This window comes from Mauremys mutica, chromosome 13, assembly GCF_020497125.1.
Source record: "Mauremys mutica isolate MM-2020 ecotype Southern chromosome 13, ASM2049712v1, whole genome shotgun sequence".
In the NCBI taxonomy this organism is placed as follows: Eukaryota; Metazoa; Chordata; order Testudines; family Geoemydidae; genus Mauremys; species Mauremys mutica.
In genome coordinates this window covers 43,944,762-43,957,086 of record NC_059084.1, presented here as the reverse complement: position 1 = coordinate 43,957,086, position 12,325 = coordinate 43,944,762, and the positions used below count along the sequence as shown (strand labels likewise).

The 12,325-nt window shown below is 50.2% G+C and overlaps 1 protein-coding gene across 2 annotated transcripts; it reads right to left on the bottom strand.

Annotated features, from left to right (window-relative positions):
- Positions 1–4,604: 4,604 nt before the first annotated feature.
- Positions 4,605–12,097, bottom strand: LOC123348591 (mast cell protease 1A-like). 2 transcript variants are annotated; one of them, XM_044986156.1, is made up of 4 exons: positions 12,034–12,097; positions 7,163–7,310; positions 6,652–6,787; positions 4,605–4,860 (listed from the first exon to the last, which is right to left on the bottom strand). In XM_044986156.1, exons 1-4 carry the CDS (start codon positions 12,095–12,097, stop codon positions 4,714–4,716), a joined length of 495 nt encoding a protein of 164 aa, XP_044842091.1. In that variant the 3' UTR covers positions 4,605–4,713. The 2 variants fall into 2 exon arrangements, with proteins under 2 accessions (XP_044842091.1, XP_044842092.1); XM_044986157.1 differs by lacking the exon at positions 12,034–12,097 and adding an exon at positions 6,097–6,348 and having other exon boundaries at positions 7,163–7,311.
- Between the last annotated feature and the right edge of the window lie 228 nt (positions 12,098–12,325).

Below are 12,325 nucleotides of genomic sequence, written 5' to 3'. Positions count from 1 at the left end.
CACTGCTTCCCTGGCATTTACCCCTTAAAGGTGGCATGTGAGGGCTCTACTGAAAGCTGATAACTCGTCAAGCCTCGTGCTCACTTTGAGATGTGCCTACAGGTCCTAGTACAGGGATAATGTCTCTATCCTGACACCTATGGCTAATGCCACTAGGCTTGTAGAGATATCCAGGGGAACATCCTGTGTTTTAAATCTGTTGTCTCTGAGATTAGCTGGTATGCTGTCTTCCAGAGGTTTTTTTTCTTCTTCTTTTACCTTTCTTGTCTTTATTTAAAAGCCTTCTTTTTAAGAACCTGATTGATTTTTCCCCTGTTTTTTTAGATCCAAGGGAATTGGATCTGGACTCACCAGGGAATTGGTGGAGAAGTCTCTCAAGGCTACCCAGGGAGGGGAAGGGTTTGAGGGGGAAAGAGAGTTTTCCAGGTACTCAGAAATCTGGATGGTGGCAGCGAGACCAGATCTAAGCTGGTAGTTAAGTTTACAGGTGTGCATGCAGGTCCCCACATCTCTACCCTAAAGTTCAGAGTGGGGGTGAGACCTATGACAGTCTTACAAGAGCCCATTTAGTGTTCAGACTCTATGCAGTGCTTGGAAGTTGCTGCCTGCATTAACCTCACGTGCAATGTCTCTATTCCAGGCAGGGGCGGCTCTAGCAATTTTGCCGCCCCAAGCACGGCGGCACGCTGCGGGGGGCGCTCTGGCGGTCGCCGGTCCCGTGGCTCCGGTGGACCTCCTGCAGACGTGCCTGCGGAGGGTCCGCTGGTCCCGCGGCTCTGGTGGAGCATCCACAGGCATGCCTGCGGGACGTCCACCGGAGCCACCTGCCGCCCTCCCGGTGACTGGCAGAGCACCCCCCGCGGCATGCCACCCCAAGCACGCGCTTGGCGAGCTGGGGTCTGGAGCAGGTCCTGATTCCAGGCCATAGCTGCCAACTCTATGGGTGCTCTGGGGCTGGAGCACCCACGGAGAAAAATTAGTGGGTGCTCAGCACCCACTAAGGTGACCAAATAGCAAATGTGAAAAATCAGGATGGGGGTGGGGGGTAATAGACACCTGTATAAGACAAAGCCCCTAATATCGGGACTGTCCCTATAAAATCAGGAGATCTGATCACCTTAGCACCCACCAGCAGCCAAGCTCCCGCCATTCCTCCCTCCCTCCAGCGCCTCTCGCCCACCACCAGCCCTGCTGATCAACTCCTCCCCGTCCCTCCCAGGGCCTCCCGTCCGCTGCAAACATCTGTTTCACAGCACGCAGGAGGCTCTGGGAGGGACGGGGCAGAAAGAGGCAGGGTGGGGGCAGAGCAGGGGTGGAAGAAGTGGGGCAGGGGCGGGGCTTAGGGGAAGGGGTGGAGTGGGGGCGGGAGCTGGGGCCGGACGGAGAGTCAAGCATCCCCCGGCTAGAGGGGAAGTCGGTACCTATGTTCCAGGCTATGGGAAACATGTACGTTTTGCTTTATAACATTGAAAAAGTTTGCTCTGAACTTGGGAACCCACGCCCGATTGCAGGCCTCAGCTCAGATGCTGCAGCATTAACGGAGCTTTTGTATCCCATTCCCTGAGCCAGCCAGTCCCCTGGAGCCCGTAACCAGATGGGAAAAGCCCCATCTCACATTCCCCAATGCCACTGACAGCACAGGCAGATGCAAATAGAGAGGCTGGATCCTAGTCATCGGTTATTCCTACTGCCCTGGTCTGACAGACAACTCAGACTGCCGGGTTTAACCGCTGAGTGGCTGGGGCGCCCCTCTCCTGATTGACAGAGATCCAGCAGGGAAGGAAACACTCACAGGGGTGGGATTTCATAAAACTCTGTGTTGATTCCAGATAGGGCCGGCTCCAGCTTTTTTGCTGCCCCAAGCGGCGAAGAGAAAGGGAAGGGGGGAGGGGTTTCCGTGATCCGCGGCACTTTGGCGGCTGCTCTACCGCACTGCTTCATTCATCGGCGGCAATTCGGCAGCGGGTCCTTCCCTCCAAGAGAGACTGAGGGACCCGCCACGAATTGCCACCGAAGACCCGGACGTGCTGCCCCTTTCCATTGGCTGCCCCAAGCACCTGCTTCCTGCGCTGGTTCCTGGAGCCAGCTCTGATTCCAGAGGCCACAGACCACCATGTGAAATGAACAAGTAAAGAGGGCAGATGGAGGGAGGGGAAGGGACTTAACTATCCAGACATCTGATGGAAAAGTGATGGGCAAGATACAACATTTCCTATAAGTGTTCAACCTTTCTCTGCTAGACTGAAGAAGCCATTATTAAATATTTCTTCCCCATGTAGGTACTTATAGACTGTAATCATGTCACCCCTTCACCTTCTCTTTGTTAAACTAAATAGATGGAGCTTCTTGAGTCTATCACTTGAAGGCAGGTTTCCAATCCTTTAATCATTCTCATGACTGTTCTGAGCCCTCTCCAACTTATCATCATCCTTCTTGAATTCTGGGCCCCTAATCTGTGCACAGGGTTCCAGCGACAGTTGCACCAGGACCAAATCCAGAGGTAAAATAATCTCTGTGCTCCTACTCAAGACTCCCCTGTTTGTGCATCCCGGGATCACACTGGATCTTTTGGCCACAGCATTGCACTGAGAACTCATGTTCACCTTGACCCCCAAATCTTTCGCAGAGTCCCTGCTTCCCAGGAGACAGTCTGTAAATATGGCCAATGTTCTTTGTTCCTAGAGGTATACACTGAGCTATATTAAAATGCATATTGTTTGCTTGCTCCCAGCTTACCCAAACAATCCAGATCACTCTGTATTGGTGACCTGCCTCTTCATTATTTATCACTCCCCCAATTTTTGAGTCATCTGCAAACATTATCAGTACTGATTTTAAGTTTTCTTCCAAGGCATTGATAAAAATGGTAAATTGCATAGGACAAGAACAGAACCCTGAGCCCACAAGAAACATCCATTTGGTGATGACTCCACATTTACAATTACATTTTGAGATCTATCATTTAGCCAGTTTTTAACCTATACTATGTGGGCCATGGTAATTTTACATAGTTCTTGTTTTTTAATCAACATGTGTGGTACCAAGTCAAATGACTTCCAGAATTATAAGCACATAACATCAACACTGTTACCGTTATCAGCCAAAGTTATAATCTGATCAAAAGGAGACAAGGTCTATGAGGGGATATCTTTTATTGGACCAACTGTTGTTGGTGAGAGAGACAAAAACTTACACAAAGTTCCTCTTCAGGTCTGGGAAAGGTTCTCAGGGTGTTACAGCTAAGTACAAAATGGAACAGATTGTTTAGCATAAGTACTTAGCACATATTTCTCTCCGTGTTCATCATCAGAAGCAAGCTCTGCACAGACCAGGACCCACCAACTCAAAGTAGCATCAGACCCACCAGACCAAAACTTGCAGACACATCTCCACTGCTACAATGATCAACACCCCCTCCCACAACGCACCTTTCAAGATCCGTGGGTCATACACATGCCCATCACAACATGTGACTTCCCTCATCCAGTGCACTAAATGCCCCAATAACAGTAGGTGGGTGAAATGAGACCATCACCCTCGAATGAACTCACACAGAAAAATGATGAAAGACAGAAAGACCTTATCACCCGGCCAGGGGCGAACACTCTTCACCTAATGATCACTCCAGGACCTCTTGGTCCTCATCTTCAAAGGAAACCTGCACAACATTTGCAAAAGATGAGCCTGGGAGCTTAAATTCATAACTTTGCTAGACACTAAAAAATCATGACATGAATAGATACACTGGATTTATGGCTTATTACAACAATCTGTAACCCACCAAACCCCTTTCCCCCACACCTTTTCCACCCTCTTTCTCCCACTATTACTGAAGAGGTGTTAACAGGCCACTTCAGCTTGAATGGTCACTTGAAAATATGTGTTAACTTCTTATGCTAAACAATCTGTTTCCACCTTGCATTGAGCTGTGACACATAGAGAACCTTTCCTGGCTCTATGTAATCTCAAAGTTTGTCTCTCTCAGGGCTTGGCTACACTTACGGTTTGCAGCGCTGGTAGTTTGCAGCGCTGGTCATCCAGCTGTGTAGGAGCAGCGCTGGTGTGTGGCCACACTCACAGCTACCAGCGCTGGTGTGTGGCCACATTGGCCACATTTGCAGCGCTGTTGGGAGTGCTGCATTATGGGCAGCTATCCCAGCATTCAAGTGGCAACAACGTGCTTTTCAAAAGAGGGGGGTGGAGGGTGGTGTACTGTGACAGGGAGCGGGGAAGAGAGAGAGAGTGGATTTTTGGAGCCAACACTGTGTGTTAAGTTTCCTGGATTGAAAAATCACAAAATGTTCGCGAGCCCTTAGTCTTAACTCTTAATTGCAAACAGCCTGCCTCCAACACGGACTCCCCGCTGTTTCACTCACTCCCTGTGGTGTACTGTGACACCTTTTCCCTCTATGGGATGCTGGCTCGAATACCAGCCTTTCTATATGTTTTTCTGGCACCATCCGATAGGGTTTAATAGAGAGAATCTGATCCCTGCTCTAGAATCCCGTAGGATAATTCAAAAACTCATAGAGACACAAGGAGTTTTATCCCAACATCTACGAACTCCTTCCCCCGTCCCCAGTCCATTTTGAGACCAATCAATTCATAGCATTTTTCTAAGATTAATGAAGATTATCTGCATTTCACACACAAAGCCTAGCTAGCCCATAGCTGGTCTAGCCAGCCAAAGAGCCAGGAAAACAGGTGTCTCCTTTAATTCTGTTTCTGCAGAATCTTCTGGATCCAGGGGATGAAGGTGGAGAGTTTTGTAAACACGCTTGGCTCCCACAAATGCTCATCAACGTATGAAGCGATGCCCTGGGCCACTCCCTCACATACCAAGGGGCCACCAGAATCACCCTGGGATTAAAAATAATCACAATTACATCTAGCATGACTTTTCATTTGTAGATCTGATTGCACCCAAAGTAGGGGAGGTTTAAATATTTGGCAAGAAATATGTTTTGTGTAAAAAAAATGGCCTTTTTTCAAATTTGGAAACTTCAGCAAAAATGTTTGCTGTGTTGAAGTGTTTCCTTTTTTGTTCGTGCAGCACTAGTAGGGTTAGGCAGAGTTTGGTAGAATTGGGTTTGGGTTGGGTAGAATTGGGTAGGGTTTGAATTGGGTGGATGTGGGTAGGGATGAGTTTGGGTAGAGTTTAGTAGGATGGGGTAGAGCTGGATAGGACAGTTGTTATATTTAGTAGAGATTGGGTAGCGTTGGGCAGAGTTGGAGTTGGGCACAGTTGTGCAGGACAAAGGTTAAGTTTGATAGAGTTAGATAGGATTGTGTTGGGTGGGGTTTGAGTTTGTGTTGGGTACAGTTTTGCTGGGTGTTGTCTGAGCTTTGGATAGTGTTGGATTGTGCTGTGTTGGGGCAGGGTTGGTAGGGTGTGTTCGGTGGGGGTTGAGTTTGGATAGGTTTGGTAGGTGTGTGTTGGGGGGGTAAGTTTGAGATATGGCTGTGTAGGGTGGAGTTTGAGTTTGGGGTAGGGTTGGAAGGGTTGTGTTGGAGGCAGCTGAGTTTGGGGTGGAGCTGGTAGGTTTGTGTTGGGGGTGGTTGAGTTTGAGATAGGGTTGCATAGGGTGGGGTTTAAGTTTGGGCTAGGGTTGATAGGGTTGTGTTGGGAGAATTGAGTTTGGGGTAGGGTTAATAGGGTTGTGTTGGGGAAAGGGATTGAGTTGGGGTAGTGTTGTGTTGGGGGGGTCAGTTTGTAGTACAGTTAGGAAGGATTTTGTTGGGGAGAGGGGTTGAGTTTGGGGTAGGATTAGTAGGGTTGTGTTGGGGGGGGGGTTGAGTTTGGGACAGAGTTGAATCGGGTTGTGCTGGCCAAGGTTTGAGATGAAAGAACATCAATAGCCATGTGTAATAAAGGATCTTGGCCAAGCTAGTAGGAGCTGTGCCGAGCTGGTCTCACTATCGCTTCACCTGTCCGGGTCAGTCTGATGTCTGCATCAACACCCCATCTCCTGAGCAGGGCTAGGGTGGTAGGGGATCACTGTGCAATTAGATATTTAGCCTGGAAAGCACCACCCCATTCCCTCCCAGCAGTGACCTCCTGGAACCAAGGAGCCTCCAGGTCAGCAGGATACTTACTCGATAAGGTAATTTCCCCAGGCCGGGCTTCCCCACACACAGCATTGCTGAGGGGTAGTATCCAGGGTACAGATGACACATGTTGTCTTTCATGACCTCGAGGTCCACCTCATGGAGGGTGTGAGTTCTTGAGTTCCGGCAAGTCCGACCCCACCCGGCCACGCTGCACATGGATCCTGGCCTCACCCTGGACTTGGTGTTTGGCAGGGGGATGAGCCGCACCCAGTTATTCAGGACTGCGTTGCGTGACAGCTGCCATGGACATGAGGGAAAACAGGGAACCACATCAGCACAGGGATCGGACATGAAAGGGACCAACATGTTCCAACAGAAGAAAATGGAGATATGCCCAGTGTTTTCATGTGAAGTCACTGGGGCAGGGTGATGAGGTGTGGGGCAGTACCTGCAGCATTATGATGTCATTGGGGGCAGGGTGATGGGATGGGGGCGGTACCTGCAGCAGTGTGAGGTCACTGGGGGTGGGGTGATGGGATGGGATGGTACCTGCAGCAGTGTGAGGTCACTGGGGGTGGGTTGATGGGAAGTGGATGGTACCTGCAGCAGCATGATGTCATTGTTAAGAGTCTTCTTGTCATATTGCGGGTGGGGGATTCGGTGGTGCACAGGAATTTTCTGTTGGCTCCGTTCCTGTTCACTGATGTTATGGGCTCCAAGCTTGACAGTGATCTTGCTGTAAAAGCCAAGAGCAATACATGGGGCATTAGGGTCTGATGCATACATGAGGTGGGGGATGGGCACATGTGAGTCTGTCACATGATCAGTGATATGGAGGGGACAGGGCAGCCTGGGGCTCTCAGGCCATGATCCTAGACTCAGCTGCTGCACTGGAAAAGCGTATCTACCACTGTGCACATTGCCAGCTGCGATCCGGCCCCAGGGCTGGGGACTGGCTGACTTAGGGGGGTGAGGGGGAATGGCTCTGCTCTCCCAGCCTGTTCTATTAACTGCTCCTTCCCTGCAACCTACGACGGCACCAGAGCTCCCAGCTCCCTCATCACCCACTAACCCCGACCTGCCCTGACATTCCCAGCACAGAGGCGCTTACTCTCCATTGCAGTGAGCAGCCGTCAGCACGAAGTTTGTCTTCACCAGGAACCCTCCACATAAGGATCGATTAACTCCACGTTGTATTTCCAGATAGGCCATGTAGCGTCTGGAGTGGGGCTTGGCTTCCCGGCCCCCGATGATCTCACCTGTGGGGAGACCAGGTTCATATAAAAAAACCATCATCTCCCTAGGCCGGGCTGGGATTGAGCTCCCCATCCCAAAGGGGAGTCCCCACAACCTCAACATCCCCCCCCACCCTCCCATGATGCTCTTGTGACAGATTTTACCATTTCAATCTGCCTGGACCGTCAGTTGATCAGGCTGATGCCACAGGATCGTTTGGGGAGGAGATGACGAAAAGCATCAAGCGTCTAGATTTTAAAGCTTTATTAATAAAATAATAAAATAACAGCAGAGAGTGCTGGGGCTGTTCCCACGTCACTCAGGGGAAGAAAGAAAGTGTTAATGCCCCCAGGCCCTAATCCACTTTCATACTCACACATGCATGACCCAGACTGGCCAGGTCTAGGTGTAACATCAGAAGAAGAAGAGAGTGGTGGGGTGGAGGGGAGTGCTGTCCTAGGCCCAGGTCGTCCAAGAATCTTCTGTGTTCTCCGAATTGCTCCAGCTCTCAGGAGGGTTTGTAAGTCCTGGGTTCCTTTGGGGGATGTTCCATTCCGCGACCAATGCTCCTGATGCTTTTTGTGCCAGTCCAAACCGGCTTTCTGTGGTCTCCTCAACTTTCCCCAAAACACATCGGCTAGCCTCTATTGTTCTTATTGTTTTCCTCTGTGCTGGCCTCCGCTTGTCTCGCTTGTTATGGGCTTGATCTGCAGGACTGTGTCTGTTCCATTCCGGGCCCCCCTCGTTCTTGGCCAGCAGCTGAGAATCAGATGTGCGCTGTGGCCTTGAACTGGCTGGAGTTAGTGTTTTATCTTCGGGCCTAGCAGGAGCATGGGGTTAACCCATTCTTTGCTCTTCTTCTTTCTCTCCCCCCCTCGGCCTCTCGTGATCTGCAAAGGAAACTTCCACTCCCCACTTGCACACCTTTGACCTTCCCCAAAATGATTTGCGATGCTTGCAACAGTGTTAGCCACATACAATGCTGATCTGCCTTCCCTGGAGACTCTCTGGGGGCGGGAATTGCGGTGTGACACTTTCCTTGGGGGATCCCGGTGCCTGGAACCCTGCCCCTGCTCTGTTCTCCCCCACTGACACCCCATGGGGCCAGAGGGTAAATCTGAAGCTTATACCTCACTGGGTGGGGAATTGTACCAAACACACTGGGAGTTGGTCAGTGTCATGAACATACAGCTGAGGGTAGCATAAAATCCCTCCTTTACCTGTAAAGGGTTAAGAAACTCCAATAATCTGGTTGGCACCTGACCAAAAGGACCAAGGGGACCTGCTGGGTCAGGGTCCTGCTCCCCACAGGCCCCAATCCCCCTGCCCCCAACAATCACCAGTCCAGGCCTGGGGGCAGGAGAAAAGCCACAGGGAACAGGCCCAGGACCAAGAGCTGCATCATCAGAGCCATCCAGGCCCAGGCACGGAGCCTCTGCCTCAGCCAGGGTGGTTATATGGACCAGGCAGAGAGCGGGGAGGGCAGGGCCTGGCAACCACAGGGACACGTACCCTGTTGCCTGGAAACCCCCACCCTGGATGGGCCAGGAAAACTCTGGTCACAGATGCACCCACGTCAGGGGCAGGGTCTCCTTTGCTCTGGTGCCCCCACAGCCTGGCTGGGGAAGTGGCTATCACTGCTCAGCCCTACTACTGGTGTAAGAAATGCCCTGGGGCTTCTCTGCACCTAAATACCCAGCCCCATAGATTTCCAGGCCAGGAGGGATAATTGTGATCATCCAACCTGGCCCCCTGGATACTTCAGAGCCAGAACCCACCCAGCAACTCCACCACGGCCCCAAGTCAGTTGTTTCCCTGGTTCCATGTTTAATGTTTGCATATTAGTCTCAGTCAGACCTTTGCTGACTCCAGCTCCCAGCATTCGGGTCTTGTCCTTCCTTTGCCAGAGAGGCTGAAGAGCCCCCTGCTCTCAGAAACCCGCACCCCATGGAGGTTCCTACAGATAGGGGCCGAATCACCTCTTCACCTCCAATACCCTCAGGAAATCGCTCTACTTGGAGGTCTTCCTGCCAGGCAGGGTCTCCAGATCTTGGCTTGCTCTTGTACTGCTTTCCAATTTGCCGACATCCTGCTGGACGTGTGGACACCAGAACTGGACACAGTTTCCAGTTGTGGTCTCACCAAGCCCATATCCAGAAGTGACCCTACCTCCCCTGGCTTACACACCCAAGGATGGCGTTCACCCACTTATCTAGAGGATTGCACCAGGACCTCATATTGGTTGGTTTTCAAGGTTTAACCCAACCCCCAACAATAGCATTGGCCTATCTTCTCCCTAGGAGCTGGACCCTCTGGTTTCAGATAAATGGTTTCATCTCCCAGGCGCCTCTGACAGTCTCGGCCTAAGACAATCACCCCTCAACCCAGAGTTAGCCAGAGTGCACCCCAGAGGACAGCCTTGGGAGATAAAAGGAAGAATAGATCCCCTGGTGTTTAGTTGACAGGCCCCTGCCTCTTTCAGTGATGTGGAAAGTTCATGCTTTGGAAAGCCACATGGTAACAGCTGTGCAACATCTGGAACCCAGCACAACTGGGCTTCCTGTTTCCAATTTTGATACCTGAGTTGCTGGAAGTCATTCACCTCTAGGGGGCGTGGGCTCTGATATGGCCCAAGGGTGGGGGACTGGCTGGCTCAGGAAGTGGAGAATGAGACACGGGGTGTGGTGGGTTGGATCACAGAAACCTCCTTGGGAGCTGCCACCTGATGTGCTAAGACTACTTCTGCCCCTGCCTTCCTGCCCTGTCAGCTTAGGACTTCAGTGCCCTTCCTGGTTTGAGCCAGACACGCTAGCCTGCTGCAAACCCAGACCCAGGTCTGAACCACGTCCCCTAACAGCTGTAGGCTTAACTGAAAGCAACTTACAGAAGCGTTCCTGTCTTTAACACTCAGATGCCCAACTCCCAGTGGGGTCTAAACTGAAATAAATCTGTTTTACCCTGTATAAAGCTTATGCAGGGTAAACTCATAAATTGTTCACCCTCTATAACACTGATAGAGAGATATACACAGCTGTTTGCTCACCCCCTCCCCCAAGGTATTAATACATACTCTGGGTTAATTAATAAGTAAAAAGTGATTTTATTAAATACAGAAAGTAGGATTTAAGTGGTTCCAAGTAGTAACAGACAGAACAAACTGAATTATCAAGTAAAAAAAAATAAAACATGCCAGTCTATGTCTAAGAAACTGAATACAGATAAAAATCTCACCCAGTAAACTTCTTTTTACAGACTAGCCTCCTTCTAGTCTAGGCCCAGCAATCACTCACACCCCCTGTGGTTACTGTCCTTTGTTCCAGTCTCTTTCAGGTATCCTTGTGGGTGGAGAGGCTCTCTCTTGAGCCAGCTGAAGACAAATGGAGGGGTCTCCCACAGGCTTAAATAGACTTTCTCTTGTGGGGGGAGACCCCCTCCTCTCTCCTATCAAAGTCCAGCTCCAAGATGGAGTTTTTGGAGTCACATGGGCAAGTCACATGTCCCTGCATGACTGAGTTTCTTACAGGGTAGCAACCATGGTTCACATGCTTCCTTGAACGTCCTCAAGTAGACTTCTTATGTGGATTGGAGTCTTCCAAGATCCATTGTGCATTAAATGCTTCTTGATTGGGCACTTAACTTGCAAATTCCTTTCTAAAGAAGCTGACCAAATGCCTTACAAAGCTTACTTAGAAATCAAGCAAGTATACAGCCAATATTCCTAACTTTAAGTACAAAAATGGTACATGCATACAAATAGGAGGAATGTATTCAGTAGATCATAACCTTTACAGAGCTCTGTTACATGGCATATGTAGCATAAGACATATTCCAGTCATGTCATATATACATGCAGAAGCATATGTCCCTAAAGCCTTATGGGGGGCACAGTCACATGGGGTCTTTACCCTTGAGGGCAGCTCGCTGCTGCTGTCACTGTTCCAAAGGATTATTTCTACCCTTCCCCAGCTCTTCCTCACATGGGCTGTGGGTGACACTGATCGGTATCAGTGCTGCATGAGACAATATGACCCAATCCCCTGTGACAGTCACTACCCCTGTTTTCACCCCTTGACAGGACGGTGATAAATTTCATACAAACTGTGCCTCGTGAGAGCTCTCTCAGCACATGTTTCTGCAATCTTGCTGGCTGAATTGCCTGCAATCAGGATACCTCTCCCAGTCCAATGCTGCTTCCTTTGCACTTCCAGTGTTGTGAATTCCGTGGCCCCTTCTTCTAGTTCTTTCCCTTCTTCGAAAATCATCTCCAGCTGAGGTTCAGGAGACTGAAAGTCTGTGCGGCCAGGAACCCAAGCTGTGTCTTTGACAAGATGTAAATTTTTCACCCATGTCCTCTTTCCTTCTCAAGAATGGCCACTTAGCCAGGTGATGGTCCATTTGAATACACTGACACCTGGCTGAGATGTCAGTGGGCGTTTTGTCTCTGGGGAACTGGTTTGTGGATGTTCCCCAGACTTGGAACATGTTGTAGTAACACCATGCAGTAGAAACGTATAACTTTACACGCCACATGTATTTTACCAGGAAAATAGTGATTAGCAAATTATGAGCTTTTAGATGATATCTCACAAGACATGCTTTGTATAAAACGTATCATAGTCCTGTAAAAGGGGTGAACATGGGGGTACAGACTGTCACAGGCCCCTAGATACCACCCACTGAACCCCAGCCTTGAGACCCTGCCATTGAACTTAAAGCCTCAGGGCCCCCAATCCCAGCCATACTCACCAGCCCAAGTCCCTGAGGGCAGGAGAAAGGCTATGGGGAGCAGGAGCAAGATCTGTATCTGCATGTTTGCAGTCAGTACAGGGACGGTGTATTTGCCTCAGCCCTGGGGCCTTTATAGACTCAGCTTGGGGGAGATCAAGGGAGCAGGAAACCTCAGGGTCGCTCACACATTCATCTAAATGCAGGGCTCAGGCATCTCAGTTTCCAACCACAGCCAACCACACAGGCTGAGGAGAAGGACAAGCCGTGCATGAGCAGAGATCCTTCACAGCTGGCTGAATGCTACCTAGCT

Bases quoted from the DNA above. Each gene is read 5' to 3' on its own strand.
- LOC123348591 (XM_044986157.1), bottom strand. From the start codon at position 7,263: ATGGCCTATCTGGAAATACAACGTGGAGTTAATCGATCCTTATGTGGA. The intron at 6,349-6,651 runs GTACCATCCACT...TGTCCATGGCAG, and splicing joins ATGACATCATGCTGCTGCAG to CTGTCACGCAACGCAGTCCT. The intron at 4,861-6,096 runs GTAAGTATCCTG...TTTTAATCCCAG, and splicing joins TGGGGAAATTACCTTATCGA to GGTGATTCTGGTGGCCCCTT.